We start from the raw sequence: 25884 nt of genomic DNA, 5'->3' as shown, positions 1-25884 counted from the left end.
CTTGTGTGGGTGTGTGTGTGTGTGCGTGTATGTGTTTGTGTAAATGCAGATGTTTAAATATACAAACCCAATATCTACATTTGTAAATAAATTTGTATATTTGTACTGCATCAACTCGCTTAGCATAGCAGTGCCTCGCTGGGGAAACCTGTAGCCTTCTACAACACAGTGTTCCCTTTCAGTACATTATTGAACGTTAGCCGAAGCAATCGGGTTGGCTCATATTAATTATATTCAGAGATTGTGAATAATCAAAGATTATTTAATCACACTTAAACCGTGGTCAAGCGACACAAGCACGGTCAAACCCTTAAGATCATGTGGTCACAGTAGCAGTTCTTTTTGCCCCTACATTACAGCCGTTCCAGGAAGGAACACGTCTGCCATGCTGAGAGCACCCCCATAAAAATCCTTTGATCTCTCCGTCTCTCTCTCTTTCATTTCCCAATGTGAAGCTGAATCAGCATTAACTAATGAAGTCTGTTCGCTTGTTACAGCCACAAACCCAGCTGGACAGTCTAGACACGGCATATGTATACCACAATTTCAAGTGTGAATATGTGAAACACCGTCTTCCCCTTCTAGCTGTTTAGTTCAGAAGCACTGGCATATTATTTTTCTCACTCTTGTGTTACCCATATGGTATTCAAAAGTTAAGTTTAGAGAAGATTTCTTAACGGGAATCCTGATTGTCACAATCTGCATCAGCATCAGAATTCTGGAGTAAAAGAAACTTTGGGTGGGGTCTGTGGACTGATCCATCAGCATTGAATGAATCCATTAACCCAAACAGTAAAAAGCATTGAGCTGTTCATCAAAAGAAAGAATAGAATGTATTCATAACTGACCAGGTTGTGTACCATTGACTAGATCGTTTATTTATATATTTATTTATTTATTTATTTATTATCTTTTAACCTGAGGAAATCAGCTCTTAGTGTGGGAGACATGTCGCTCTGTTCCTCCCCTGGCTGGCCCAGATTCAGTTTCATTCCTGTTTCTGGGACGCCCCACCAGGCCGGTTCGGCAGGTTTTTGAACTCTGGTTCCTTCACCACAGAGTCATGCTGAGGGAGTGGTCACCAGACAGGTGTGGGGTGCAGCAGGATATACTAATGGAGAAATAAGTTTCTCAAAAGGTTTCTGTGACACGTCTTTCAAAAGCCACAAAACATTGCAGTAAAAAGCTTCAGTGACCTACATGCTTCTTTCCAGGTGTGAGCTTCAGTAATACTGTGTGTGTGTGTGTGTGTGTGTGTGTTTGTGTGAGTGGGTGTGTGTGTGTGTGAATACATTACTTAGTCCTGCAAGCTACTTAATAAAATAAGCATGTATAGGAGAGTGTGCACCTCATGTAACCATCGCTGGCTTTTTTGTCATACTGTATTGCACAACCTACCAAAGCCCTTGATTTTGATGTTTTTATGACATGTGCTTTATGTGTCCTGTCATTATGACCTTGCAATCTGTTGTGGATAAGAGCATCTTCTTACAGCCTATATTATTATTATTATTATTATTATTATTATTAATAATGTTGTTGTTCTGTGGTACTGATTCTTTATGTTTGATATCTGGGCTAAAGCATTTTTTTAATTGAGAAAAAAAACCTTTCAGCGTCACCAAACCTCAATAATACCCAGTCTAATAGTTTGAAATTGCACTGTCATGTACAAACAATATGCACTTTTTGTATCACTTTCAGCTTTTAACTATGCAGTCATAGACTAACTGCATGTCCTCCTCCATGATTTGCATTGCATGAACTTGGCAACGCGCTTTCTTGTTTTCCCCGCCCTGCTTCGTGCGCACCCCTCCGCATACTGCATTCCTGTTACAAAATACACGGGCAAACAGGACCAGACCATCTGCAGAATTGAGGAAGTATTTCCGGAGGCGCCCTCAAATCTTATATCCGCAATTCTTTGCTTGGATTTTGGGACAATCGCGCGTTCATTGTTTTACCGTTTATTTTTCAAAGGAGAAGACTGCACAAATATAGGAACATTTTTATACTAAGGCTATTTATTGTCGCAGTCGTCCCCTCAATCCCAGTGGTAGTTTGTTCCCGCTGCCATGTTGTATGGATCTGCCGACGTTTGTGCTGGAGTTCCGTTGAAAGTTTAGATTTTAGAGACTCGGGAAGATCCGAGTTCTCCAAATACCTTCAAAGCCCGAGGGACAATTTACGTTACAGTTCCAAACAACAGAAATATAAAAATACTGAACCTTCAACAGCCTTAGTCAAAAACAACCTGCACCCTTGAGAGGGGCCGGCTGCAGGCCACGGTGATCAATGACTGCATCAGCTTTATTCAAAATACCTTAGCGAGACAGCTGTATCTTTTTTATTTTTGTTTGTTTGATTTAAAAAACGATGAGTAGTCACCCGTCGTTGCGGCCACGGGTCGGAAATGTCGGCTCTACTCTTCTCAGCTCGCAAGAGAACGAAAGCCTCCACAATTACCTGGGAAGGAAATGCATCGTAAGTTCACCATTTACTTTCTTGATCACTAATAGCCTACACGTTCTCACTTTCTGAAGTTTCGGTAGCAAGATAGTGCCATCAAGTTACAGGGTAGACTATAGTGTTTATTTATTTTTCTTTTGGTAATTTGAAAGGTCTTTGGCGACTTGCAATTACAACGGATGAGTAACAGCACGCACCGTATCTTTCTAATCGAATATCTTGATTCTTGATTTCGAAGAGAGTGGACTGCCGGGAGTGCATTTGCCCCAGCCTAGGACATTCCGTCAAGTCGAGAGAAAGATGCATCGGAACCCGAGGCCTTGCTTAATTCTGACAGTCTCACTGGAAAAGGCAGATCAGACTGCTCCAGTTTGCACGGGCAGTAGGCTAGGCTATGCCTATGTTTTGTCCAAGATAAAAATTTTGTTCTGCCAGTTTTTGGGTTAACGTTGCACTTTGTTTTCTCTGAGCTGGCTGTTTGACGTTAATTGAGTGGTCATAGTTGTAGCTTTTTGCTAATCGGCCGGTTTTCAGAAGTGTAACTTGGATGACTACCATTCTGTGAAACGTTGTATATTTTCACATGGTTATTAGGATGACCGGTGGTTGTAGCCTACTACAACCATACATATTAGCTAAATTCAATTTGTGTCCTCGCTTGACTTGTAAAATATTGAAGGAATGTGTATTTTGTATTAGAACGGCAACAATGTTGCTAGCTTTGCAAACTAAATGGAAAATTCGCCTACATAACAGAAGGGTTGACCTAACGTCAGTAGAAATAGGCTGGTAGCCTACGTGTATCGTGGCAGTGTGCGATAAGCATGTTTCCTTATTGGCCGTTGCTTTCCCGAAAGGTGTGGCAAAAGAAAGTAGCTTATTAATGTACTTTTTTGTTCACAGTTATTATTATGGGAAGAACATAGTCCTTAAAAGTCACCTGTGTGAGCTCTTGATCGCTCTGCTTGTGATTGCTGTAGAATCTTCTAAAGGTTGAAGCTAATAGGCCCGTCTATAATGGTGCCGGCCATTTATCCACAACTTACAAGCACCAAACTCATGTTCACCTAATGCGTGAAGGGGCTTCACGGATCACTTCGTTGTTTTATTTTTGGTAATGCATTAGCTTGGCAGGCCTGTCGAGTTTTAATCAACAGGAAGCGGCGGTAGATCGCAGATGTTTTTTTTTTTTCTTTTTCTTTTTTTTTTTTAAAGCTGTTCTGATGGTGTCACCTGGCAAACGTCACCAGGAGTATACCTTTATGAACATACTTCAGGCTATAACGATAATTTTTAAAAGAGAGGAACAAACAAGATATTAGTATCACTTAGCTTATGTCCTTTTTTGGTGACATTCCCAGTTTTATTCACTCGTGGAACTGTCCCTAAAATATCCATGCATGTCCAGTATGGAGAAATGACCATAACCACAAGATGTGAGAGGTACAGAAAAGCACTCGGTTGGCATGGACCTGTCTATTTTGTAATTCATTTACATGTATTATGTTTCTACCCATATGGTGCTTTTTTTGCAGAGTCACCCCCAGTTTATTACATTTTCCATTGGAAGATTGCCAGCTAACAAGTCATTCAGGAGATGGACATAGGATACTGATATAAAAATATGACTATTCTTACACTGCAAAATTTGAATACAATTTATATCTTTGCAAACTAGCATTATAAAGAACCTTCATGAAATTACATTTAAAAATACATTTTAAAAACATTATTAGCCTGTTTAAAGTGATTGACAGTTGTGCAGGCTGATTTGTGTATTTATCAAGATTGTAATCAGGTTTGATAATAAAGATGGAGGCTGGTTTTGTGATGTGCGGGAGCTCACATAAGTAGAGCTGTAAATCCCTATGATGGTGTTATGGTTTCCAGTGTGGTCAAAAACAGGTATTTCAGTGTGGGTATGAGGGAAATGGCTTTGCACTGTGACCGTGAAGTAGACGTTTCTCCTTTAGCTCTCCTGACTTCACCTTCGCCATACAAAAACACAGGTAGAGCTGGCATCCTCTTACGTGAGCTTCCATCGACGCGCAAAGTCCGCGGAAGCGTTTCCGCGAACTCCGGGTCGCAGACCGGCGTCTTCCGCATCGCGCGAGGCCCCATCGGGGGCGTTTCACCGGGACAGATTCCACACGCGCCACGCCCTCACCTGCACACGAACGCTGGGGAGTTTCAGTCAGGCTTTGCTGCAGCTTACCCCGCGTGACACAGACTGCTGGAATGAGAGACTCTTCCCATTTCCTCTGAACGAGTGGGCTCATCATATGTCTGCCTGATTGTTTGCACATTTCACAATGCCTGTATTATGGAGAATGATAAAGGATCATCAATCTAATTTAAAAAAAGCCCCAAAAAATGGCTTTGTTCCACGAATGTCAGCCCGAATGACTTGTCTTTTTGCATTCGGTCTATTTCGGAACGGCACAAAGGCGTCGGTGTGCTCCAGCGGCAGTGCCCGCATCGCCCGTCCGCACATGATGGTTGACGCATCGGGCGGATTTGTTAAAGCGGTGGTGGCGGTGGTGGCGCTGGTGGCGGTGTCGCAGCGGGGTTTTTTTGCCAAGGTTCGTCAAAATGAAATGTGGGGTTTTTTTTATTTCTTTCTGCCTTTCAGGCAGTGATGGATTCCTCTCGTCGTCGGCCTGGCAGGCTCCAGACGTAGCTGCCTGCGCTCATTCAGTTTTCCGCAGTGCTCAGAACCATGGGCCCAACGTGGAGGGCGTCCAATTCGCACACTAGGAGGGGTGGGGGGAGGGGGGGGGGGGGGTGCAGTGCACAATCAGCAGTCCTCTCCTACAGGAAACGCTGTGGCCAGTCTCTCCAGGAGATTTCTGCTGGGACAGTGAAACGTGCTTTCCTCTCCCCCCCGGCAGTGTGAATGTGGAGGGCTGTCTGCTCTTTCAAGGCCAAACAGGACTGCAGGTCTTTTTTTAAAACTCATGCAGGCTGGCTTCTGTGGGCGTTGACTGATTGACTTGTGGCAGGGATTAGAACAAAGAGATATCTCTTTAATCTTTTCTCTCCCCTTTGTTTGAATATGCAAATGTCACAGGAAGCTAATCTGACGCCACTTGAATTTAACGCGCAGTTTTGTTCTGCCAGTTTCATTGTTACGCACGCTTTTCTGGATCAGCGAGCAAGTGGTCAGAAACTGGTACAGTCCCTACCACCTCAGTCTCCGTGTGAATGAGCAGCAGCTCCCTGTGGGTCCTGAATCAGGAAACTGTGTTTGATTTGCCCTCAACGGCGGTTTCCTGTCATGGCCTCCGATTTGCAGGTTACGCGCCCATCGCCCGCTGAAATTTGTTTGCCGTCGCGGATGAGCTGCTTAAGTGAAAGAGATAAAATGTAGGCCTCATCACCTCTACAGTAGAGTACAGGCCTTAAGACGCACCAAAAAAGTACTTTGTACTTTGGGTGTGAATAATGGGTCATGGCAGTGAATATTCCTGGGAGCAGTTTCACCCAGTGGCTGGCTGCCATCTGACATCACCTGATGAACAAACACGAGCGATTCAGGTTCAGTCTAGTTTGTCTTCCATTAAGCAAAGTCGTACAGTATGATAAAGCTGTAGTTGGTCTGCAGTGATGGATTTAGCTTGTGTTCCATACAGCTTTTCTCACTTTTTTTTGTCTGTAAAGTTGTGGGTGATTAATCTCTTCTCTGAAGCTCCAGACGGTGCCAGTCAGCCCATTATAGACAGTTTTTAAGAGCCGATTTTTGAAAACATCCTGATTGCAGCTCAAAGAGCACTCCACAGGTTGTCTGGTAGAGGATGCATTTTAAATTCCTCAAAGCTCCGCGAACATAATTTGTCCTGCTTGCGGTGCAAAACGTGCTCCGGGGCAAGACTGCAGCACATGTCCTTGCCCACAGTGAAGTCGTCAGAGTCACGCTAGCCTTACCAGGCGACGGTCCCCCCCCCCCCGTGCGTTCTTTCTCTCTTTACAGCCTGCGAGAATCTATGATCAGCGGCGTCAAAGGGAAGGGAGACGGAGGGTTTCGCACAGCACCTCGGTTTCTTTTAAGACCGTTTCCTTTTGAAGTGGAGACCGTGTGGTTAATGAATACCACACGCTCAAATTGAGTGGTTTGGATTTTTTTTTTTTCTCTCTTCCTGAACTGTCTGGGGTTGATGGTTCCTGTTAGCAGGCATGTCTACTACAATAAGAGATGATGGACGAGTGAATAACTGAACGCAGACGCACCTGTGGGGACGGCAGTGTGTAATTTCACGGTGATCTATGCTGAGGGAGGTTGCTGGTTCAGGTCCTGAATGTGGCATAGTGGTTTGTACAATTCCTGGGTTTCCTACAGGGAAGACTATAGGAAATTGAACCCACTTGTTAGAGTCTTCAACTCAATGCACCCTCCGGCCTCTAGTAAGCCCTGGAATAGCTTAAACCCTGGTTCTCAAAGGTTTGTCTCGCTCCTTGTGTGCCCCAGTGTTCAAACGAGGCTATTCCAGCTCAGCTGTCATTTCACACGGTTTGATTAAGTTTCTAATTGACAGTCTAGTTTGTATCTGAGAGAGTCGTATCTCATCAATCTGCTCAGATTCTTTCAAAATGATAAGTCAGAATGATCTCAGTAGTGTGTGCACGCATGTGGGGTGCTTTTACATCCTTTTACATTGTTTATTTGTTTTTCACCATTATTATTTAGTTTCGCTATATTTCATGCGGCTACGGAAAATATGCTATCTTGACAGGCATCTGTGAGGAGATTGCCCTGGCACCAGTGTTTCCTGGAAGGCCTGTTTCTCGGCTGTGTCACAGGAGGGGAATTCACGGCAGGCTTGTCGCTCGTGTTTATCTGAAGAGCGAGAGTGGCCAGTCCGCGCGTCCGACAATGTCACGTCGGTTCTGTGGTGGACTCAGACGGCTCTGTTGCCACCACGTCCACCACAGATTAGGTTTTATTACCGAAAGTATTTCTGACGGGTACAATTAGCCATACAGCAGGACTGGCGTTTATGATCCCGCGTATTGCTTAAGATGTAGCCGTGAACGCATGCAGACACTCATTGAGGAAGTAAAGCCTTTAAATAGGTAGGCTTACAATCTGAAAGTGTCAAGAATAAACAGGTGGAAGCTGCATAATGCCCACTTAATAAATATTTGTATGTTTGTGTGTGTGTTTGTGTACTCAAGTGCCTTGGCTGAAAGCACCAAAGGATTGCCTTATCTGTTTACAGTTAATCCTGTCTGTGCAATTACACACAAAATAAATGAATGTGCCTTCTGTACACATATGGATGTGATACCATTACTCTACTGTGCCTGATTGTATGTTTGGCACACCTTCTCTGTGCGATGATTGTGTTCATAGGTTTAACACACTTTCTCTGCACATGATTGTGTTTATGAGTTTAACACACTTTCTGTGTGCATGATTGTGCTTATTGATTGCTTATTGATAACACACTTTTTCTGTGTGTGATTGTGCTAATAGGTTTAACACTTTCTGTGTGCGTGATGATGGGTGATGATGCAAATTTTTTGTGTGTAATGGAGTCCGTGGATAACCGGTGTTCCCCCCCCCCCCCGGCAGGCGCTGTGTTCCGCCGTGGTCCAGGTGTTCACGGCCGACAGGAACTCCACGTGGGTGAAGAGGTGCTGCGGAGTGGCCTGCCTGGTCAAGGACAATCCCCAGAGGTCCTACTTCATCCGCGTCTTCGATGTCAAGGTGAGCCGCGCGCCAACACCGGCTGGGCCGCCCCGGGAGAGACGCCAGTCACGTCCTGAGTGGGCGTGGCCTGTCGGCATAGGTAACCTGAGAAGGGGAGGGGACGGCTGTTTTCCATAGGCAATGGAGGAACTAACAGGATACAGATGTGTCATGGAATCCAAGTTAGGCGCTATGTCCACAAGTTGTACTCTTACTGGACATGCACTGAGCTTGAATAGTCTTAGTGTATGAATATTTGCAGGAAGATTCAATCAGCACAAGGGAGGATGAGCTTGCCCTTCGATATGTCTGTTGTGTTTAAAAAAATAAAATAAAATAAATGAGGCCATGAACAAACCCATCAAACTATTCTGTCTGGCAAGCTGAATTCTTGAACAAATATCGGACTCATTTCATAAATATGCATAAGGATAAAGCAGGGGTAGTGTTGTTTATTGTACTTATTACTGCATTTGCATTATCATCAGGATATTTATTTGATAGCCTGAGCATTACTAAAAATGAATTTATTTAAATAGCTTGTTTTGTTGGTGAGAAAAATTGCTCACTAGTGACGACGTTGTAAATCCCTTTGGTTCCTGTTCAGACCAGAATAACTCTTGCATAGTGTTGCAGTTTCTGCAGACAGAAGATCCAGGAAGTTGCACTTCTCATCCCCATCCGTTCCACTTTGTTTTGACTCGGGAATTCTACTCTAGTAGCATTAACTGGCCACATGATGGCGCTGCTGGGTGCCTCATCCCGCTGCAGTTTAATGACGGGCCCCACGCTGTGTATTCAGATCCTGAGCACACCGGCGCTGATTGCTAGCGCTAGCCTTTTAGAGGGCCGTGGGATTAGCCGTGGCGTCGCCCAGAAGGGGGGCTTCGGTCCCCTGGATTATGGGTTCCTCGCCATGCCGCAGTGACTCCTGTTCGTCAGAGCGTTCGCGGTCCGCCCGCGGCGTTTGCGTTTGAAGCGTGCCGCGATGCCGCGAGTGGGCCGCCGAGCCACCGCGGGCACGCTGTGCCACAGAGGGGAGGGCATGCAGCTCTGCCACCGCGGGCACGCTGTGCCACAGAGGGGAGGGCATGCAGCTCTGCCAGCGCGGGCACGCTGTGCCACAGAGGGGAGGGCATGCAGCTCTACCACCGCGGGCACGCTGTGCTACAGAGGGGAGGGCATGCAGCTCTGCCAGCGCGGGCACACTGTGCCACAGAGGGGAGGGCATGCAGCTCTGCCAGCGCAGGCATGCTGTGCCACAGAGGGGAGGGCATGCAGCTCTACCACCGCGGGCACGCTGTGCTACAGAGGGGAGGGCATGCAGCTCTGCCAGCACGGGCACGCTGTGCCACAGAGGGGAGGGCATGCAGCACTGCCACCTCCCAGACTGAAGGGGGAGGTTGTAGCCATGAGATTGCCTGCGAATAATATTGGGTGTTGTAAACTGTGAGAAACGGTAATAATTGGGAATAGAGATTGATTAGTTCAAAGGGCTAAAGTAAGTTCTGGCTAATACTGTTGATATGAGGTAGGGGATTGCTGGTGGTCTTTGCTCATCTGTTCATATTGAACCCGAGCTGTCCAGAGACCCTGGAGGAGGAGGAGGTGGAGAACAGGAGTCATGGATTAGGGGAAAGCAGAGAGAAGGTTCTGATGAAGGCCTGTGTCTGTGTAGCAGAAGGATGGAAAGGTAGAAGATCTCAGAAACCTGTTGAGTGTGGACGTCCACAAGCGTAACAGACCTCTTTATCATTTTTGAAGTTTGTTTCTGTCTCTTTGCAGGAGGGGAAGACCTTGTTCGAACAGGAGCTCTACACCAACTTTTCATTGAATTCCTCGAGGCCGTACTTCATTTCGTTTGCAGGAGACGTAAGTTCTTTTCTGTTTGGTGATTGACATTTCTGAGCACAATGCATTGTGGGACCAAGCACTGACTCCCCTACCACAGTTAAAAAATAATAATAATAATAATAAATAAATAACATGTTTATGTATTTCCTACTAATTTTGTTGGTTCATGTCAGTTATGAAGTCTAGTAAAGCCTATGCACCGTGTCTATTCCTGTGTGATGACTACCAGAATTCATTAGAATTGCACTGCTAAGAGCACCTGCAAGTATCCACAAAATGTTGCATTTCCCCCTAGTGTTCATCTATGAAATGGCTCTAGCAGCAATAAATACTCCTTACTTCCCCCATGAGAAACTCTTTGTATAATTTGATTGGCACTGTTGCCTCCAGTTGTGTTATGGTTTTATAGGTTTTTTTAGTTGTAATGTAATTTTTCCATTACATAGACTGGAATCTGACACCAACTCCACAAAATATTGGTCACAGGAAGGACTGGCATGGCATGTATTTGTTTTGAGTGTGAGCTCAGACCCTGAGTGGAGCTGCGCGTGATTGAGTGATGCAAACTCAGTCTGAAATGTGCATCGCTCTCGCTCTGAACTGAAATGATCCAGCACTGCATGACTCCGCCCCCACGCCTCTCCTCTCCTCTCTCTTTCTCTCCAGACCTGTCAGGTGGGCCTCAACTTTGCCAGCGAGGAAGAGGCCCACCAGTTATGGTTGACGACCAAGGACCTGATGGGCCGAAGGCAGAGGAAAACAGGTGACTGACGCCGCTCCTGTGACCGTGCCAACCTGGCTCCTCCCGCTCTCTAAAACAACTTCCTCTGAGCTTCTGACACGCCACAGCTTCTTTACTACTGAAGCCATCGGGACAAATAAGTGTGATGGTCCACGGGGCAGTCGGAAGACTGCAGCCCACTGAATAATGCTGTTACGCTGAATTGGGTACTGGATTCTGGAGGCACCCCGGCAGTACTGCTTTCGCCAGCGGTCGTAGCTGCTTAACAGTGCTGTACTATTTGTACGCAGGCAAAAAGTAAATAAAACTACTGCGCCAACCTTTGGCAAATGCAGAGCTATTTGCCACACTTATTTGATGTGACGTGGAGACCATTCCAGAATCTGTGTCAAAAGCTTTCCTTCCTATGGATGAGACACACTTTTGAGAGCACTTTTTAAATCCTTACAGCAAGTATGTCTCATAGCAGCTGTCATAATTTCAGAGTCACAATTCACTTAATTACGAGCTCGTTGTTTGTTTAATTAGGTATTGGTACCTCCAGGTGTAGATAGAGCTGGGTTCAGGTGTGGAGATTTAGGTTGAAATTGGGTTTGAGGTTAGGTTTTGGGGTCGTGTTCAACATTAGGGACGTCTCATCCGTGGATGAGGTCGCTTCAGGCAAGCCTTACTCTGCTTGGTTTCCAGCCCGTGTCTTCCGTTTCAGTTCTGTCCCCTGACTTTTCTCTGCCCCGTGTGCCGGTCTGTGGAGATGTGTGTGGGGGGGGGGCTACGGGGAGAAGGGAACGGCCAAAGCCACCGGACTCGAACATGACTCACAGTCTCACAACCTCGCTTCGCTCAAGTGGCTTGGCGTAAAAGCAGGAGAGGATGAAAAATGCTCTCTGTCTCCTGACTGCTGTCTGGAATGGAGTAAATTGCCAGGAACGTGAATGATTCTTCTCGGTCTCTTCTGCCCTGACTTCTGCCCTTCTCTCTGCTTGCCTGTCCGCTGCCTGTGAAGTAGCTGAAAATACTGCCCATCTAATCACTGCCTTTTCCGTTCTGGAAACCTCTCAATACGGGGCTATTCTTTCTCCTTCACTAACACGCAACTTTTTTTTTTTTCCTCTCAAAATTTTTACATTTTAATTATTTACATTTTTGTTTTGCAGAGAAAAGACGAGACCCTCCAAATGGTATGTCATGCATTAAAAGCTCCCTCTACAAATTATTTTCTTGTGCCATTTGTGTATTTCCATGGTTGAAAAACTTGTTAACCGAAGTGGTCATACCAATTAAAATTATGAAAATCAAGGAGCGCCCTCTCCCAGAATTTCGGTAACTGCAATAGTAACTGGTGTATTTTCCTCAGCAGAGAAATCCACAAAGTCTCTTGTCACTTTAAAAAAAATTTCATCAATCCTCAGTCCTCAATTTTGTCTCAGACTAAGTCAGGATTATTTTCATCTCAAAATATGCAAGCATAAATCTCTCACACACACACACACACACACACACACACACACTCCCCAGATCAACAGCATGCAGTTTTAACCCCTTGCCCTGATGTCCGGTGGTAATCTTCTCAACGTGAGGCTGAGCCCCCCCACCCCTGCCCAGCCATATGTGAAGCATGTGGATCTCTTTAATGTGCTGTAATCGATGGCTCTCAGCCCTGCACCAGCCATGCAGGCATAGCACCCAACAGCAGGTGCTCTAATGCAGGGTCACTGACTTCTGTCCCCTCCTCAACGCTGCGGAATGCCCGATTCCTGAGGTCCAGGCTGGTGGGAGAGACTCGTGGCCCTAGCACGAGTGTCTGAAATGCCTAGCCCATGAGCCAGGCCAGCACGGGGTGTGATGGAGCATACCGACCAGGCAGGGGCGTGGCGTGCCGCTGAAAGTGGCCCGCATCGAGTGCGGGCCACTCCCTAAACTCCACACAGCCAGATGGCTGGAGTTCTGGAGTTTTGCTTTAAGGTGCAGTTCAGTGATTGCCAGGTTGTGATGTTTTAATTGGGTCTTCTGCATTTAGGAAGTGTGGTAGACCTGACCTTTAACCACAAAGACATCTACCCGGATTCTGTCCTGACAGTTTGCGTTGTGAACTACAGGGCTGACGTCGGCAGTCTCTCACTTCCTGAAGTGTGATGACAAGCTGCTGAAAGCACTGAATGGCACGGAGAGTTCTTTCCACTCACTGGCTAACTAGCTAGCTCACTCTCATTCATTCAGTCACTCTCTCCACCCATCCATGCTTCTGTCCATCCTCCCATCCTCAAGGGAAATGGACAGGGATGTTTGTTTTTTTCGACTCCGATGAGTCTTGGCCGTCTTGGCTCTCATTGGACAGCGGACTGGCCCCTCTTTGAGGTTATCTGAGTTCTGTCGGTCTGTCTGAGGGCTTCCAGCTTTCAGCTTTTCTGCAGAGAGTAGGTGATCAGCCCAGCGCTATACATATTAGACCCGAGGTTAATCGGTTTATAGGGGCTATGGGGGCTGTAAGCTTTTAATGTGGCGATTTGACACACCCATCTACGCTCCTTGCGCGTGGAATGTTTGGCAGGGGCGGGTCTGTTCTGCGTCAGCGACATCAGCAAAATGAATGCGAAACTAGAGGAACCGCCGCAGGAATGTCGCTTCCGGCCTGCAGAACCTGCCGCTGGTTCCCGGGGCCTCGGGCCCTAGTGTTGGCTGTTAGCTCGCGCCACTTTGACCTTTGACCTTTGGCTGGGGAAAGGCTGAACGAGCTGGGATCGAGACTGATGTGGAGATTACAGCGGGGGTCGGGGTGGGGGGGTGCGTTTGGACGGGGGCGTAAAGGGAATCCCTGCGTCGTGGGGGGACACAACGCGCGCCGCGTTATCCTCCTGCGCTCACGGCGAGCTCCGGCCCGGGCTACCGGAGATTTGTGGTGTTTAAAGGGAAGTTTAAGGATTTGCCCGGGATTACTGCCGGCTTTAGCGGTTATGTAAGGCCGGGCGGCGCTTGTAGTTTGTCTGGATTAGAGGCGCATTTTTACGATGGGCGGGACTGGCAGAGAGGAGGCGCCAGCTCGCCGTCTTAAAGCCGCCCTTCCCGGGCGTAGCGGGAACGATTCGCCAGGAAGGATCGCGAGGTTCACGCGAGTTTCCTAAAGTTGGACTGCTCCTCTGGGATGCGAGCCCATGCCCACCCGGAGAGAGGATGTTCTGCACCACCTTCCTCGCGGCTCCCTCTGAGGAGCTGTCGGACCGCGGGTCGAATCCCAGCGGCTGTCTGGCGCCGCTGTTCTGCCTGGTACTGCCCCAGGAAGAGCTCTACATGCCGCTGGCCGTCCCCACGGCGACGCTCTCCATTGGCGATGGGGACTGTACCCACATCAGCGTGAGGAAGCTCCTGTTAGATGTCAACCTAGTGTCCACTCAGGTGGAGGATGATGACATCAATTTAAGTGATCCTTCAGATGTGTACGTGACTGGTAGGAGCCCACAAAGGAGTAGGGTGGAGTCCAAAGGTGGGTGTGGCATTAGCTCGGGCACTGTGAATTTTGCTGCTAACAGATAGGCGTCTGGAGATGGGATCTCACCCTAGTTTTTGATTTGTGGATTTTGGTACCTGCTGTCTTTCTTGGGGTGAACATCTTTTTTTTTTTTTTTTTTTTTCTGAGTTTGGTCATGCATGGGATTTGGAGTCTTGTGGAGTTCGGCCCCTGTTGCAGTGATACCAGTCATAACTGGGATGGCGAAACTACAGCAAAGTGAACAATGTGATTCATGAAACTAATTCAGAGGGGTCTTGCCTGAACACCAAAGGCTCCGGTAGTCTTCAGTGGCAGAAAACAGGTGTCTTAGTCTTTTAGGGTAGTGTGGGCGTAAGGTGGGCAGGGTACCCAAATTTAAGGCTGTATTAGGTCCTCTTGATGACGTGGCACCTGCCAGTTTTGATTGGTAAAAGATGCTGTATGCCTCTCCTCAAAATGGTGCCAATTCTTCCCTGTGTACAGGAGCAGCCGGACGTTTGGAAAAATCGCCATAGGCAAAGGTATAGGAAGGGCCACAATTATCATCTGTGGGTGGAATAGTTGTAACCAATTTGAGGAGGAAAATAAGCGTTAAAATTGCTTCGTAAAAATTAAAGGTTGGCTGAACAGTGGAAATTGTGAAGTTAAGAGAAAACGAGGAGTTTTATTGGCTGTTTGCTTTGGGAGCTGAATATGGGTTTCTGATGTGTGAACGACCCTGATGTTGACATGGCAACACACAAATTAATTTCTTTTTTTTTTTTCTGTTCAGCTTTTCTTATGTTGAAATGGGCATGCTGGGAATTCTTCTGCATCGGTAGAAGTAAATAAGGCCACCCACTTGTGTCTTTAAAATCACTGGTGATTCCTATGCATTTGAGAATTCATTCTCACAAATTAAAAATGGCTAGGTCCTATTCGTCCGTTTCAGTGTCCACGTGAAATTCCACACTTACGTCTTCGGTTTCGCTGCTGAGTAAGGGTGAGAATCCCTGAAACACAAGTCCTTTTTATGTTTTATTTTCTTATTGGTTCACAGAGTGTAGGGAATAGAGAGAAGAGGGGAAGGAGCTCTCATCTGTGTGGGCCATCTGATTGGCTATGAAATGTAGATCTGAGCTCTGAGCCTCCTCTTTGGTGGATGGGGGTTCCCCATGGGTTCCGGATGTTCTGAGTGTTCCTGTCCCTTTCGGCCTGTTCCCAGGACCCACTCTGCACATTGCCACGGTGGACATCAAGCACCCTGAGATCAGCAACACGCGTAACAACTCTCAGGTCAACAACATGGTGCCCAGCGGCTTCAACAAGGACAAGAGGAAGCCCAAGGGGGGGAAGAAGAAGAGGCTGACCAAGGCTGACATCGGCACACCCAGCAACTTCCAGTGAGTTCCCTGCTCTCTCCTGTCTGTAACCCCCTCTCCAGTGTCAGGCTCAGAAAGAGAAGCTCCAAAGTCAAATGATCTGAATGCAAATACTGTAGCAATGCAAAATAATGCAGTGTAATGCAAGTGCACTATTGCTCTATCCACGCCTTGCAGTATCTGTGCAGTGATGCGTTGGCTTGATCCCGCGCGTGTCATTATTGTTGTGTGTGGCAGATAGTATCCTGCCTCATATTAATCCCTGACATATTTCGGGATGATCTTGCGTGTGTAATCTGCAGGCTGACTGGGGGCTGCTGCAGTGTAATCCCGGGCGTGTTTTTTTTTGAGGGCTGATCTGAGGGCGCGGCGTCTGTGTGGCAGCGCAGAGGCGTCACGTGACCCCCCCCCCCAGCCCGACGTTCGATCGCAATCTTGCTTTCGGTCACCGAGGCTGTGTGCGCCCCTTGATCTTATCTGAAGGGCTGTGTTCAGTTCCTGTGCGGCAGCTATGCGTGCTCGCTGCCTGCTTGCATGTCAGTGTGTTCACTGGGTGTTAAGCTGTGCTTTGCGAAGAAAATAATAACAATGCTTAACACTAGCCGGTTAACCCTTCAACCATTTGAAGAACAGGTTTTTTTGGATTTAAAAAAAAATTCTTAAGTCAGTATTCTAGAACTCCATTGCCTTCAGTTGCCTTCAGAAATTCAGTTAGAATGTTCTTAACTGAACATTCTAATGCTGATGTAGCAATTACTACTAGTAGTGGCTAAAAGCAGTGGAGTTCTTGAACAATATGTTTTTGAATTTAGAAAAAACATTCCAAAAAGGGTTCAAAACTGCCAGGGCATTGCAAATTTTAGGAGGTGTGGCACTGAATGATTTACTCAAACGGTCTTGGTCTTGGGGAAATGGAGTCAGGCCTGAGCAGGAGAACAAGGACATTTGGTACCTTGAAGGTGGGGATTAAGGAGTTACTACTGGATGAGTGATTTAACGGGGAAGTGTTTGACGTCGGTGTAAACGCCGACAGCTGCATTATGGATGTGTTTTGAGTTATTGGAGTGTTTTGGCAGGGCTGCCACTGAGAAGGGCACTGCCACGGTCACTGTGGAAGAAAAAAATGCGCAGATCTTTAAAGGCATAGAGGTGGGCGGAGCCATGATATTTAAGGTTTAGAACGTTTTTCACATGTTTTGTGAAATTTTTTTGACAGGCTTCAAAAAACAATGTGGGAAAAGGGAAGTGTAAAAATGACCCCTGGGTTGTCTGACGTGAGCACAAACTCACAGGCTTCAAAGAGAGTCAGCGATTTTAGGACACACGGTCCGAAGCAGCCCATCGGCTGTTTTGTCGAGGTTCGGCTTCAGGCGTCTGTGTCCTGCAGTCCTCAGTAACCTGATTGCAGGCTACAGAGAGGGCGTGGCAGGGCTGAGACAGGTGATGTTTATGCAGGTTTCCATTTTGTCAGCATAGCAGTGGAATACGAGGCCATGCCATTGGAGGAATTCACCAAGGGGAAGCATATAGGCCTATCCGATGAGCAAAAAGGCTCGTGCCTAGAGAACTCTCCGTGTGACCAGGGCACAATATGAGATTTTTTCTTTACTTGAGATGGTGAATTGCCTGCCTGTTTACCGGCAGTAGATTTGAGATGTGTCAGAGCAATATTAGCACCATGCCTGGTGCTGTCAAGAAGCACGGAGATCAAGGAGTAGGAAAACATCGAGGGCACCTAATCAGCAGAGAGGAGAGGCTCTGTGCTATTTTGGGAACGGAAGCCAGGTTGACGGGGATCACATGGCCCCGAAGCTGGGAGACTAGACCTTTACCTGTCAAATCTGCTTTTGGGTTCATTTCATTATCCGTGTTCAGTTATTAAAGCAAAATGTGTTCAGTGTGCATCCCGGTAGTATAGCCCAGTGTTCAATTTCTGTCTCCTTATGTTCAGTGTGTTTTCAATTTCTCTTTTCTTGTATTACAGGCACATTGGGCACGTAGGCTGGGATCCAAACACAGGCTTTGATGTGAGTACAACGCGACGTGATTGCTCCCCTGTGCAGATGCGTATCTGCACGTCGCGAGACGAAACGCAAGTCTGACTTTATGAGACGTGGCATCGAAGCCGAAACTGTCACGCGAGGTTCACACCCGCCTGAGACGAAGGTTGCGGGGCGTGAACTGCCCCCTGTAACTCGCACAGTGGCGGTGTTCCTGCGGAACTGGAAGAACGGACAGCTTAAAGGGATAGTTCCCGTTTTTTTTTTGGTTTTTTAATAAATATTTTTTCATTTGTATTATTGTGTGTACACTCGGCCCAGGTATTTTTATGTTGTAATGGAGGATATCATATGCACGTACAGAAGAACCTGCGGTGTCTGCGCGTTTTTGTGGTCTCATTTCAATCGGCTGCTAATTAAGGCCTTGAGAACAAGGTGTGTGGATCCCTTAGCCAATCAATGACTTAAATGATGTGCTGAGAACACCCCAAAAAACCAGCAGACTCTGCAGCCCACGAGTTTGGCACCTGTGTTCTAAGGGCTTGTTTTTGGTCTGTGACATTAGACTGTAATTTCCTAGAACGTCCACAAGATGGCGAATGGACACTGAACGAACGCAAGGATGTTGGCAGTTGTCCTGCGTTGATGGTGTCGCAGTTCAGTTTCACATGTGTTCTGTGTGTTGTATATGAGGAAGTGCATGCATTACAGTGTTATCCACTGAGTATCATTTTTTTAGGCTTTGAATTCACAGTTCTGACACAAGGGACAGTCCATTTTACATCAAGTTTATCTCGCTGACTTAATCTCGTTTGGAATAGTAGCATTTGTCACTTCTGTTTGAGTTATTTGATTCCGTTATAAGTCCTCCTACCCTGCAGGTTTTGTGTCTGCGCTGATTTTCGTCTGAATTTTTGCTGTTAATAGCTAAGCTGATTGTAGTTTTTTGTCTGCATTCCCCAATCGGATGAGGTTTAGCCTGCACCTAGGTGGCGTTTCTATTCAGCGTCATCCTTTGTCCATTACAAATCATGGGCTGTGCTCCCCTGTGTGTCTCTGGTACATTTTCAGGCACTTCCTTGTTTTATCTGAAGAAGGTCATGACCGAATCATCATGTTTTTGTCTGAAATGAAATTATTTTTCTGCTAGTGTTGTATCTCCTTTGGACTTGTTGAAACTGTCTGTATAAATCAATTTGTATTGTTAGAGCATACATTATGTTGCAGTGTGTGCTCTAACAATACAATAATTACTGAATTTTAACCCATGATAGGTTTTAAAAAATATAGATTATAAAGGTTATGGGTTAATAATTGTGGCTTACAGTATAATCAAGAAATTATTCTGCTATTATCAGAATGTATTTTGATAGTTTCACAGGTGTAAATGCAGCTGATTAAATAATTTTAAGAAAGCGATTGTGGGGAAAAAAATGTAAACATTTCTTACATTTCGCTATGGTAGGAGTTAAAAGCAAGAACAGAAATCTCTCAGCCGAGAACCTCTGCCCTTCCGTGAGAAAGTCACGCTCAGCCTACAGTGTCTGTGTCTAATGGACGCTCGATGTCCAAGCTCCTGCCGTGTGTCTGGGTTTTTTTTTCCTGTAACTCATAACTTCGTAAACCTGAAAAGGCATGTGGCCTTCACTGAAAAGTTTAATCCAATTACCTTCAGCTGAAGTGTTGATCTTTCTGGACATTTGTAAACTGACTGGGCGTGATGCTTTTAACCCGATTCCCTTCTTCCTCCTGACCTCGGCGTGCACTGTGCGTAGCGGCTTCAGGCTAGCGCTGCTCACGCCGCAGCTCAGCTGAGTCTCGATGCCCCGTGAGGGTCCAGCTCCGCTCCGTTTCTCATCCGCTCCTCCGTCGGTGGTTTCCCCCCAGGTGAACAACCTCGACCCGGACCTGAAGAACCTGTTTGACCTGTGCGGGATCTCCGAGGCCCAGCTCAAGGACAAGGAGACGTCCAAGGTCATCTACGACTTCATCGAGAAGAAGGGCGGCGTGGAGGCCGTCAAGAACGAGCTCCGGCGACAAGGTGAGGGGGCGGGGAAGGGCTGGGGAGGGGTTCGAGTGTGCCTCTTTCCTGCAACATTGCGCACCATAGTGTTTCTCCACCAACCGGCAGCCTGTGGCCTTCTGGGATTGAATTCCCTCCACCCCCACACCCACAGAAGCAGATCCAGCATTCAGATACATAATGCAGTACATTTAGTTTCTTGTTTATCTGGCAGATGCTCTTATCTATTGAAACACCCAAGGCTATCATGTCAAGATCTGCCTGCATGTGCATGTCAGAATATTCAGTATCAAACCAAAGAAAATCTGTTTACTGCCTGTCTGCTTGTCACAGCGATTCAGGTCCAGTGGCACAATCAAGGGTAGATTTGAGATTTGAACCTGCTACCATCTGGTTATATGCACAGTTACTTACCAGCTGTGGGAATTATCGCTCTGTTACCACTGAACAGGTTCCTGTGTGGTACGGTAGCCCTGGTTACGTGAGGTGTTTATGGTAGCCCCTGTGGTCTTTTTTTTGGCAACTCCTCTTAGGTTTGTACAGTAGGTGGCGCTGTCTCCCCAGACAGAGCTGCAGTGAAGCATGCCTGTGTCTGCGCCCGCTGGTCAGTGTGACTGGCAGTTTTCCTCACACGGTGGCAGGGAAAGAACTTTGGCACAGAGTGTTTTTTTTTTTTTACCCATAATCCCCGCTGCGGTACAAAACATTTTTAACACGCACGCGAAAACCTATCTGGGGAGTCTTTGTTTAGTGTCGCACGCTTTGTGCTTTTTGGGTTTTACGTCGTTTTTGTAAAGTGATTAAACCCTGACAGTCTTTAAAAATGCTGGGTTCTTTTGTTAAACGTCGTATTTTCTCTCCAGGGAACCGGGAGGGAGTGGGTATTTAGCTGCCCGTTTGGCTGCCGGTTGAGGCTGCTTTAAGGTCTTCAGACTGCCCTGTGCCCTCTCGGCTCGTAAAGCAGCTTTCGGTCGCTCTGTCGCCGGCTCTTAAAATGCTAATTCGCCACCAGAAAATTAAAAATTTAATTAGGTTTCTGACGAAGAGAGCCCTCGGTATTTTCTTTACTGGGCCCAGCAGCTGAACTACCGGACGCCCGCACTTCACTAAAAGCTCCCACCGCCACGGTCAGAGTTACACCGCAGATCGATTCATCGAAGGTGGAATATTCGGCTTTCATTTGTGGAGGTGATGGGGTCATTAAATTCCGTCTATTTTATTCTTTAGTGCCCCCTGTTGACCAAGAGCAACAGAAGGTAGCTGAATTAAAAGCGCTTTTTTGGCCTTTTATTTTCTTTTGTACTTTTTAAGGCCTTGATGTGCAGTGAAGGTTGGAGGTCAGTAATCAAAACATGCATGTTTTTTTAGTTTTAAAAGTTTATTTTTTTAGTACAGTTTCTCATGCGAAGGGAATACTTTTTAATTTATGAGATATATTTGAGGAGTTTCTGTGCGCAAATCTTTCTGCAGAATGAGCTGAATTGGCATCAGTCTCTTTAGATGGTTTGCGGTCCCATGGGTACTGTTTCATTGTTTATATCGCGCTCTCTCATTTCTCTCCACCAGCTCCACCACCTCCACCTTCCAGGGGTGGACCACCTCCGCCTCCCCCTCATTACACCTCAGGGCCCCCTCCTCCTCCTCCCCCCGCCCGAGGAAGAGGGGCCCCCCCGCCCCCTCCGCCCTCCCGTGCCCCCACGTCAGCCCCCCCGCCCCCGCCTCCTTCTAGACCGATCGGCGGAAGCGCCCCTCCACCCCCGCCTCCGACCAGAGGCCACCTCCCGCCTCCGCCCCCGCCCTCGCACGCCTCCCTGGCCCCACAGGCGCCCCCTCCTCCTCCTCCTCCTCCGCCCTCCTTCTCTTCGGGGGCTCCCCCACCCCCGCCCCCTCCCCCGCCTCCTCCCGGTCCCCCACCCCCCGGGCCTCCTCCACCCCCTGATATGGATGGGGGGGATTCTCCAGGGGCAGGGAAATCGGCGCTCCTCGACCAGATTCGGGGCGGTGCGAACCTGAAGAAGGTGGATCAGGGCAGCAGGCCGGCGTCCGGCGTGGGACGGAACGCGCTATTGGACCAAATCAGGCAGGGGATCCAGCTGAAGAACGTGAGTCACACCTTTACACCGCCGTGTAAAAAATAATATACTTATGATAGAAATGGACTGAAATGAAAAAATAATTTTGTCCTCAGAATGATTGAAGTGAGACTATTTGGATTCGAATGATCAAGATCAAGTCAATGCGGTTTCTTTAATGGTGATGTACCATCTGCATTGCTGCGTGTGTCTGGTTTTCACCTAAAAGTTGTTCACCTATGTGTTTCTGTGGAATTTGTTTGAGTATCATGGCGAAGTATCCATGCAAAGGACGCTTGGGGATAATGCAGTGACGGTGCTGTGTCAGAGACTGACGTGTGTGTCTGCGTCTGTGTGTGTGTCAGGTGCCGGACACTCCGGACAGCTCGGCCCCGCCCACCGCCGCGCCCTCAGCGGGCATCGTCGGGGCGCTGATGGAAGTGATGCAGAAGAGGAGCAAAGCCATTCACTCTTCAGGTGGGTACCTTCACCGCTTCTTCTCCACAGGTGGGATTTCATTGGTCGCTTCACGGTTGCTGCCCTATGTACCGGCTGATCTGGACCAATCAAAAGAGTGTCCCCACGGAGATGAAAACATTTTTTTTTGTTTGTGTCTGTCACTGTTGACTGTGCCTTGTTTCACGCTTGCAGTGCTCAGCCACGTACGTCTTTCATTGTACTAGGGTACAATAAGGAATCCTGTAGCACTCTGGCTGATGTGACGTGTTTCTTGTTTCATTCTCTGTATTGACATCAGTTTTTCCCCCTCTTCATTTACTTTTATTGTTTACGAAAAACATTTACTAAAAAGTTTTTTTGCTAAAAACAATGGATATATATTTTTAAAAAATGTTAAATATATGCTATGAATGTAACTGGTGTTAGGATACCGTTTGAGGCTGCGCAAATGGTCATAAATTGTATTTATAATTTGTGTACACCACACCATGCTTTATAAGTTGTACATAGCTGATATTTCTGTGCACAACTGAGCAGTCCGTGTCCTGTTTCTGAAACGTACGACCTGGCGGCTCTCTCTGAAAGGCAGTGAGTGAATGGCCTGCTGTCTGTCAGCAGGTCAGTTTTTATGGCCCCGATTCGCCGGCTCCCTCTCCGATCGCGGCCGACAGACCCTTTCAACGGGGGGGGCGTCGGTGCGCTGAAAGGGCCGGCCTCGCTTTTCTCATTAAATCGTCTTTCTGCGCAGAGCGCGTGTCGATAGCGCTCGCAGCCTCCCTCGCGGAAAGGTCCTCGCCGTCTCCGAAAAGCCGCGGCCGCCGAGGTCCTCCCCGAAGGGGCCGGCGCGCGTGCAGGTTTTCCTCACCGCCGGTGATCAATTAGAGCAGTGGGGTGTCGACCTGCAAAGGTCCCGGAGGACCGCAGTGTCTGCTGGTATTTGTAGTTTCCTCTCGGTCGGCGGCCATTTAAGGGGTCGAGAACATGGTGTGCGGACTCCTTCGGGCCAATCGGCGGCTTAAGCGAATCACTTGTGGTGTAATGCCCCGAAAAATGACACCCCTGGATTAGACCGTGAAAAAACATTCTACGTACGGACGCAAAAAAAAAAGCCCATCCGCTGTCAGCCGCGATTGAGAAACGTAGCTAAATATTTAGGTCAGTGAGCTGGGTGTGCTATCCAGAAGCTCACACAGCCCTCTGCTCACCACCACTCTGATTGATCCGAGGGCTGTTGACAGAGGGAGCATTTAAAAAAAGATAATAAAATTGTTTCCCCAGCTCGTGTTTCTCTATTCATTGTGCTTGAAAAGCTCCTGCTCTTTCTGAAGCTGCAGTTCATCCTTGCCTAGAGATTGAGGGTTGAGTGTTAGGAAGGCCGTTCTTAACGCACGCTTGTATGAGTGAGTGCTGGACACTCGTTACAAACCTCACCATGTGTGTGATGTCATCATTCCCCTGCTCAGTGTTTAAATGAATTATGAACATACTGTTCTTTTCTCCAGATGAAGATGAGGATGACGAGGATGATGAGGACTTTGAGGATGAGGACGAATGGGAGGACTAGTGATTCCACAACCCCCCTGCCCCCCCACCCTTCCTAAAAAAAAAAAAAAACAAAGAAATATTCTTCCGCAAATTATCATGTAAATGTTCTTTCAATTTGCTGTATATTTTTGTTGCCTTTTTTGCTTTTTATTATTAATCTGTGCAATACCTCATTTATTCTGTAAAGGTTTTTGTGTCCCTTTCTGTAAATTTCTCCAGGATTAATGTGCAATTTTACATCATGGACCGGTTCTTTTGACTTGATAATGTTGTTCTTTTGTCAGTAATAGACGGGAGATTAAAAAAACTGACAGAGTTCTTAATGTTGCTATTGTTAATGCAAGATAACACTATTTTCATACCTTAAATTTTTCTTATTCAAAATCCTAGTTTAGCACTGTTATTTTTCTTAAGAATGTGCTAATGAAAATATTTAGCCCCATCATTTCCAATGTGTAATTAACACAGAAATTGAGGGTTATATTTTTGCACAAAAAAATCATAACAGTAAGAAAGTGCAAGGCTTGATTTAAAAAAAAAAAAAAAAAAGAAAAAAAAACACTTTCAAAACCATGACCACAAAAGCAAACATTCTTAAAGACTCATGAAATTCATAGTGCATCACACATTCGTTAAAGGTTTCTAGGGATATGTCTTATTTTATTGATTTTTTTTTTTAATGTCACCTTGTGTATCAATTATTTTTCAGAAGCCTTTTATTTCTACTTTTTATTGTAACCAGAAGAAAGAGGTTTTTTTGGAAATCAGGTCAGTGTTCATGTAAAGCAAAAAAAACTAACTCATCTTGGACTTAACCTATTGTCAATAGTATTGAACCAATATAACTAAGGCTGTAATATAAGGCTGCAGTACAATAACGGTGAATTAACACTTATTGGCAAGGTGCTGAGGGGTTGAAGCTTGATTCTGATGGCTGCAGGCCAGGTAATAAGGCCTGTAAATCACTATTGAATCTTTCTGTAGGGCAGTATGCTGTTTTTAACAGTGTTGTATGTCAGAATGTCACTGTCTTCTGTTTCCTCCTGGGGTCTGTGGTGCATCGAGAAAACGACAAAATGGCCGCCAAACCTTCAAGTGAAATTTGATGAAAAATGGAACACTAAATTGTATACTTAAATAAATGTTAATATTTACAGACTTTTTTTTCCCCACAAGTACTTTAACATGATGATGATGCTGCTTGTGCAGAGATGTTGTGACCTGCCTGGAGTTGGGATGGCTGAAGATTGGTGCACCGTTGGTCTGCACAACTCATAATTGTACAGGTTTGTGTTCACTGAAAAAAGCTGTGGCTAAATAGCTAAATAAGAGAGACGTTTTTTTAAATGCTAGTGATCGGTTAACAAAGACCTGATTTATAAAACTTGCAGGCATTACAATGATGGTGAATCTACATCTGTACGAATGTACCAGCCCCCGTGCTGGACGAAGCCCCTAACCACAAGGGGGCAGGTGTGTGAACTAACTTTTGGAAAGAAAGCAATATATATCTCTTCGCATTGCCAAAATCCTACATTGTAAACGTTTGATGTCCATGATGCAGTAGTTGACAGTGGTCTGTACTCTCATGCATGGGTCCCCAGTTAAAATAGGCCATTTTGTCGTTCTGGCTCTATACTCAAGCTCATTAAATTTGAAATGAACAACAACATGAATGTACGGTTAAAATGTACGGTCAGTTTTAATTTGCGAGTATTTGCATCCATATCAGGTGAACCGTAGAAATATCATAGTCCCCTTCTTTTGGAGTACAGAGCCAAAACAACAAAGAATGTGTCACTGTCCAAAATACTTACAGACTGCACTTTAGGGGACTGGGCTTGTAGCTGAGGCTGTAGACTCAATTCCTAGGTGGGGCACTGTTGTTGTACCTTTGAGCAAGTTATTAAACCTGAATTGCTTCAGTAAAAGTCCAGTTGAATAAGTGGACTGTATAGAGAACAAAATAAGCTGTGTGGTTTTGGGTAAGAGCCGGACGGTAATAAAAAGCAGGACACCCCAGGACACCCTGCTAAAATATAAATGCACGTGTAATTGCACAACTGTACTCGATATGGAAGGCATCTCGCTTTATGATCTGGTCTCTGGCACGCCCTGAGCGAGAATTTGTCCTGTGAGATTTTGGGTGGAGTCACCGTGCTGTCCTTTACGGTAACCGGGCCTAT

General features: G+C 46.5%; 1 protein-coding gene across 2 annotated transcripts; it reads left to right on the top strand.

Annotated features, from left to right (window-relative positions):
• Positions 1 to 1826: 1826 nt before the first annotated feature.
• wasla (WASP like actin nucleation promoting factor a) lies at positions 1827 to 24857 on the top strand. 2 transcript variants are annotated; one of them, XM_035427288.1, is made up of 11 exons: positions 1827 to 2484; positions 8042 to 8176; positions 9944 to 10030; positions 10679 to 10775; positions 11909 to 11932; positions 15443 to 15620; positions 17584 to 17626; positions 19487 to 19640; positions 21189 to 21724; positions 22060 to 22171; positions 23656 to 24857. In XM_035427288.1, the coding sequence occupies exons 1-11, from the start codon at positions 2377 to 2379 to the stop codon at positions 23715 to 23717; spliced, it is 1536 nt and encodes a 511-aa protein (XP_035283179.1). In that variant the 5' UTR covers positions 1827 to 2376; the 3' UTR covers positions 23718 to 24857. The 2 variants fall into 2 exon arrangements, with proteins under 2 accessions (XP_035283179.1, XP_035283180.1); XM_035427289.1 differs by lacking the exon at positions 11909 to 11932.
• Positions 24858 to 25884: the final 1027 nt, after the last annotated feature.

This window comes from Anguilla anguilla, chromosome 7, assembly GCF_013347855.1.
Source record: "Anguilla anguilla isolate fAngAng1 chromosome 7, fAngAng1.pri, whole genome shotgun sequence".
In the NCBI taxonomy this organism is placed as follows: Eukaryota; Metazoa; Chordata; class Actinopteri; order Anguilliformes; family Anguillidae; genus Anguilla; species Anguilla anguilla.
This window is presented reverse-complemented; position numbering and strand designations above follow the sequence as displayed.

Excerpts from the sequence above, each read along its gene's own strand:
- wasla (XM_035427288.1), top strand. The coding sequence starts at position 2,377 with ATGAGTAGTCACCCGTCGTTGCGGCCACGGGTCGGAAATGTCGGCTCT. Across the intron at positions 2,485-8,041 it reads ACCTGGGAAGGAAATGCATC|GCGCTGTGTTCCGCCGTGGT; the intron begins GTAAGTTCACCA and ends CCCCCCCGGCAG. Across the intron at positions 11,933-15,442 it reads AAGACGAGACCCTCCAAATG|GACCCACTCTGCACATTGCC; the intron begins GTATGTCATGCA and ends GCCTGTTCCCAG.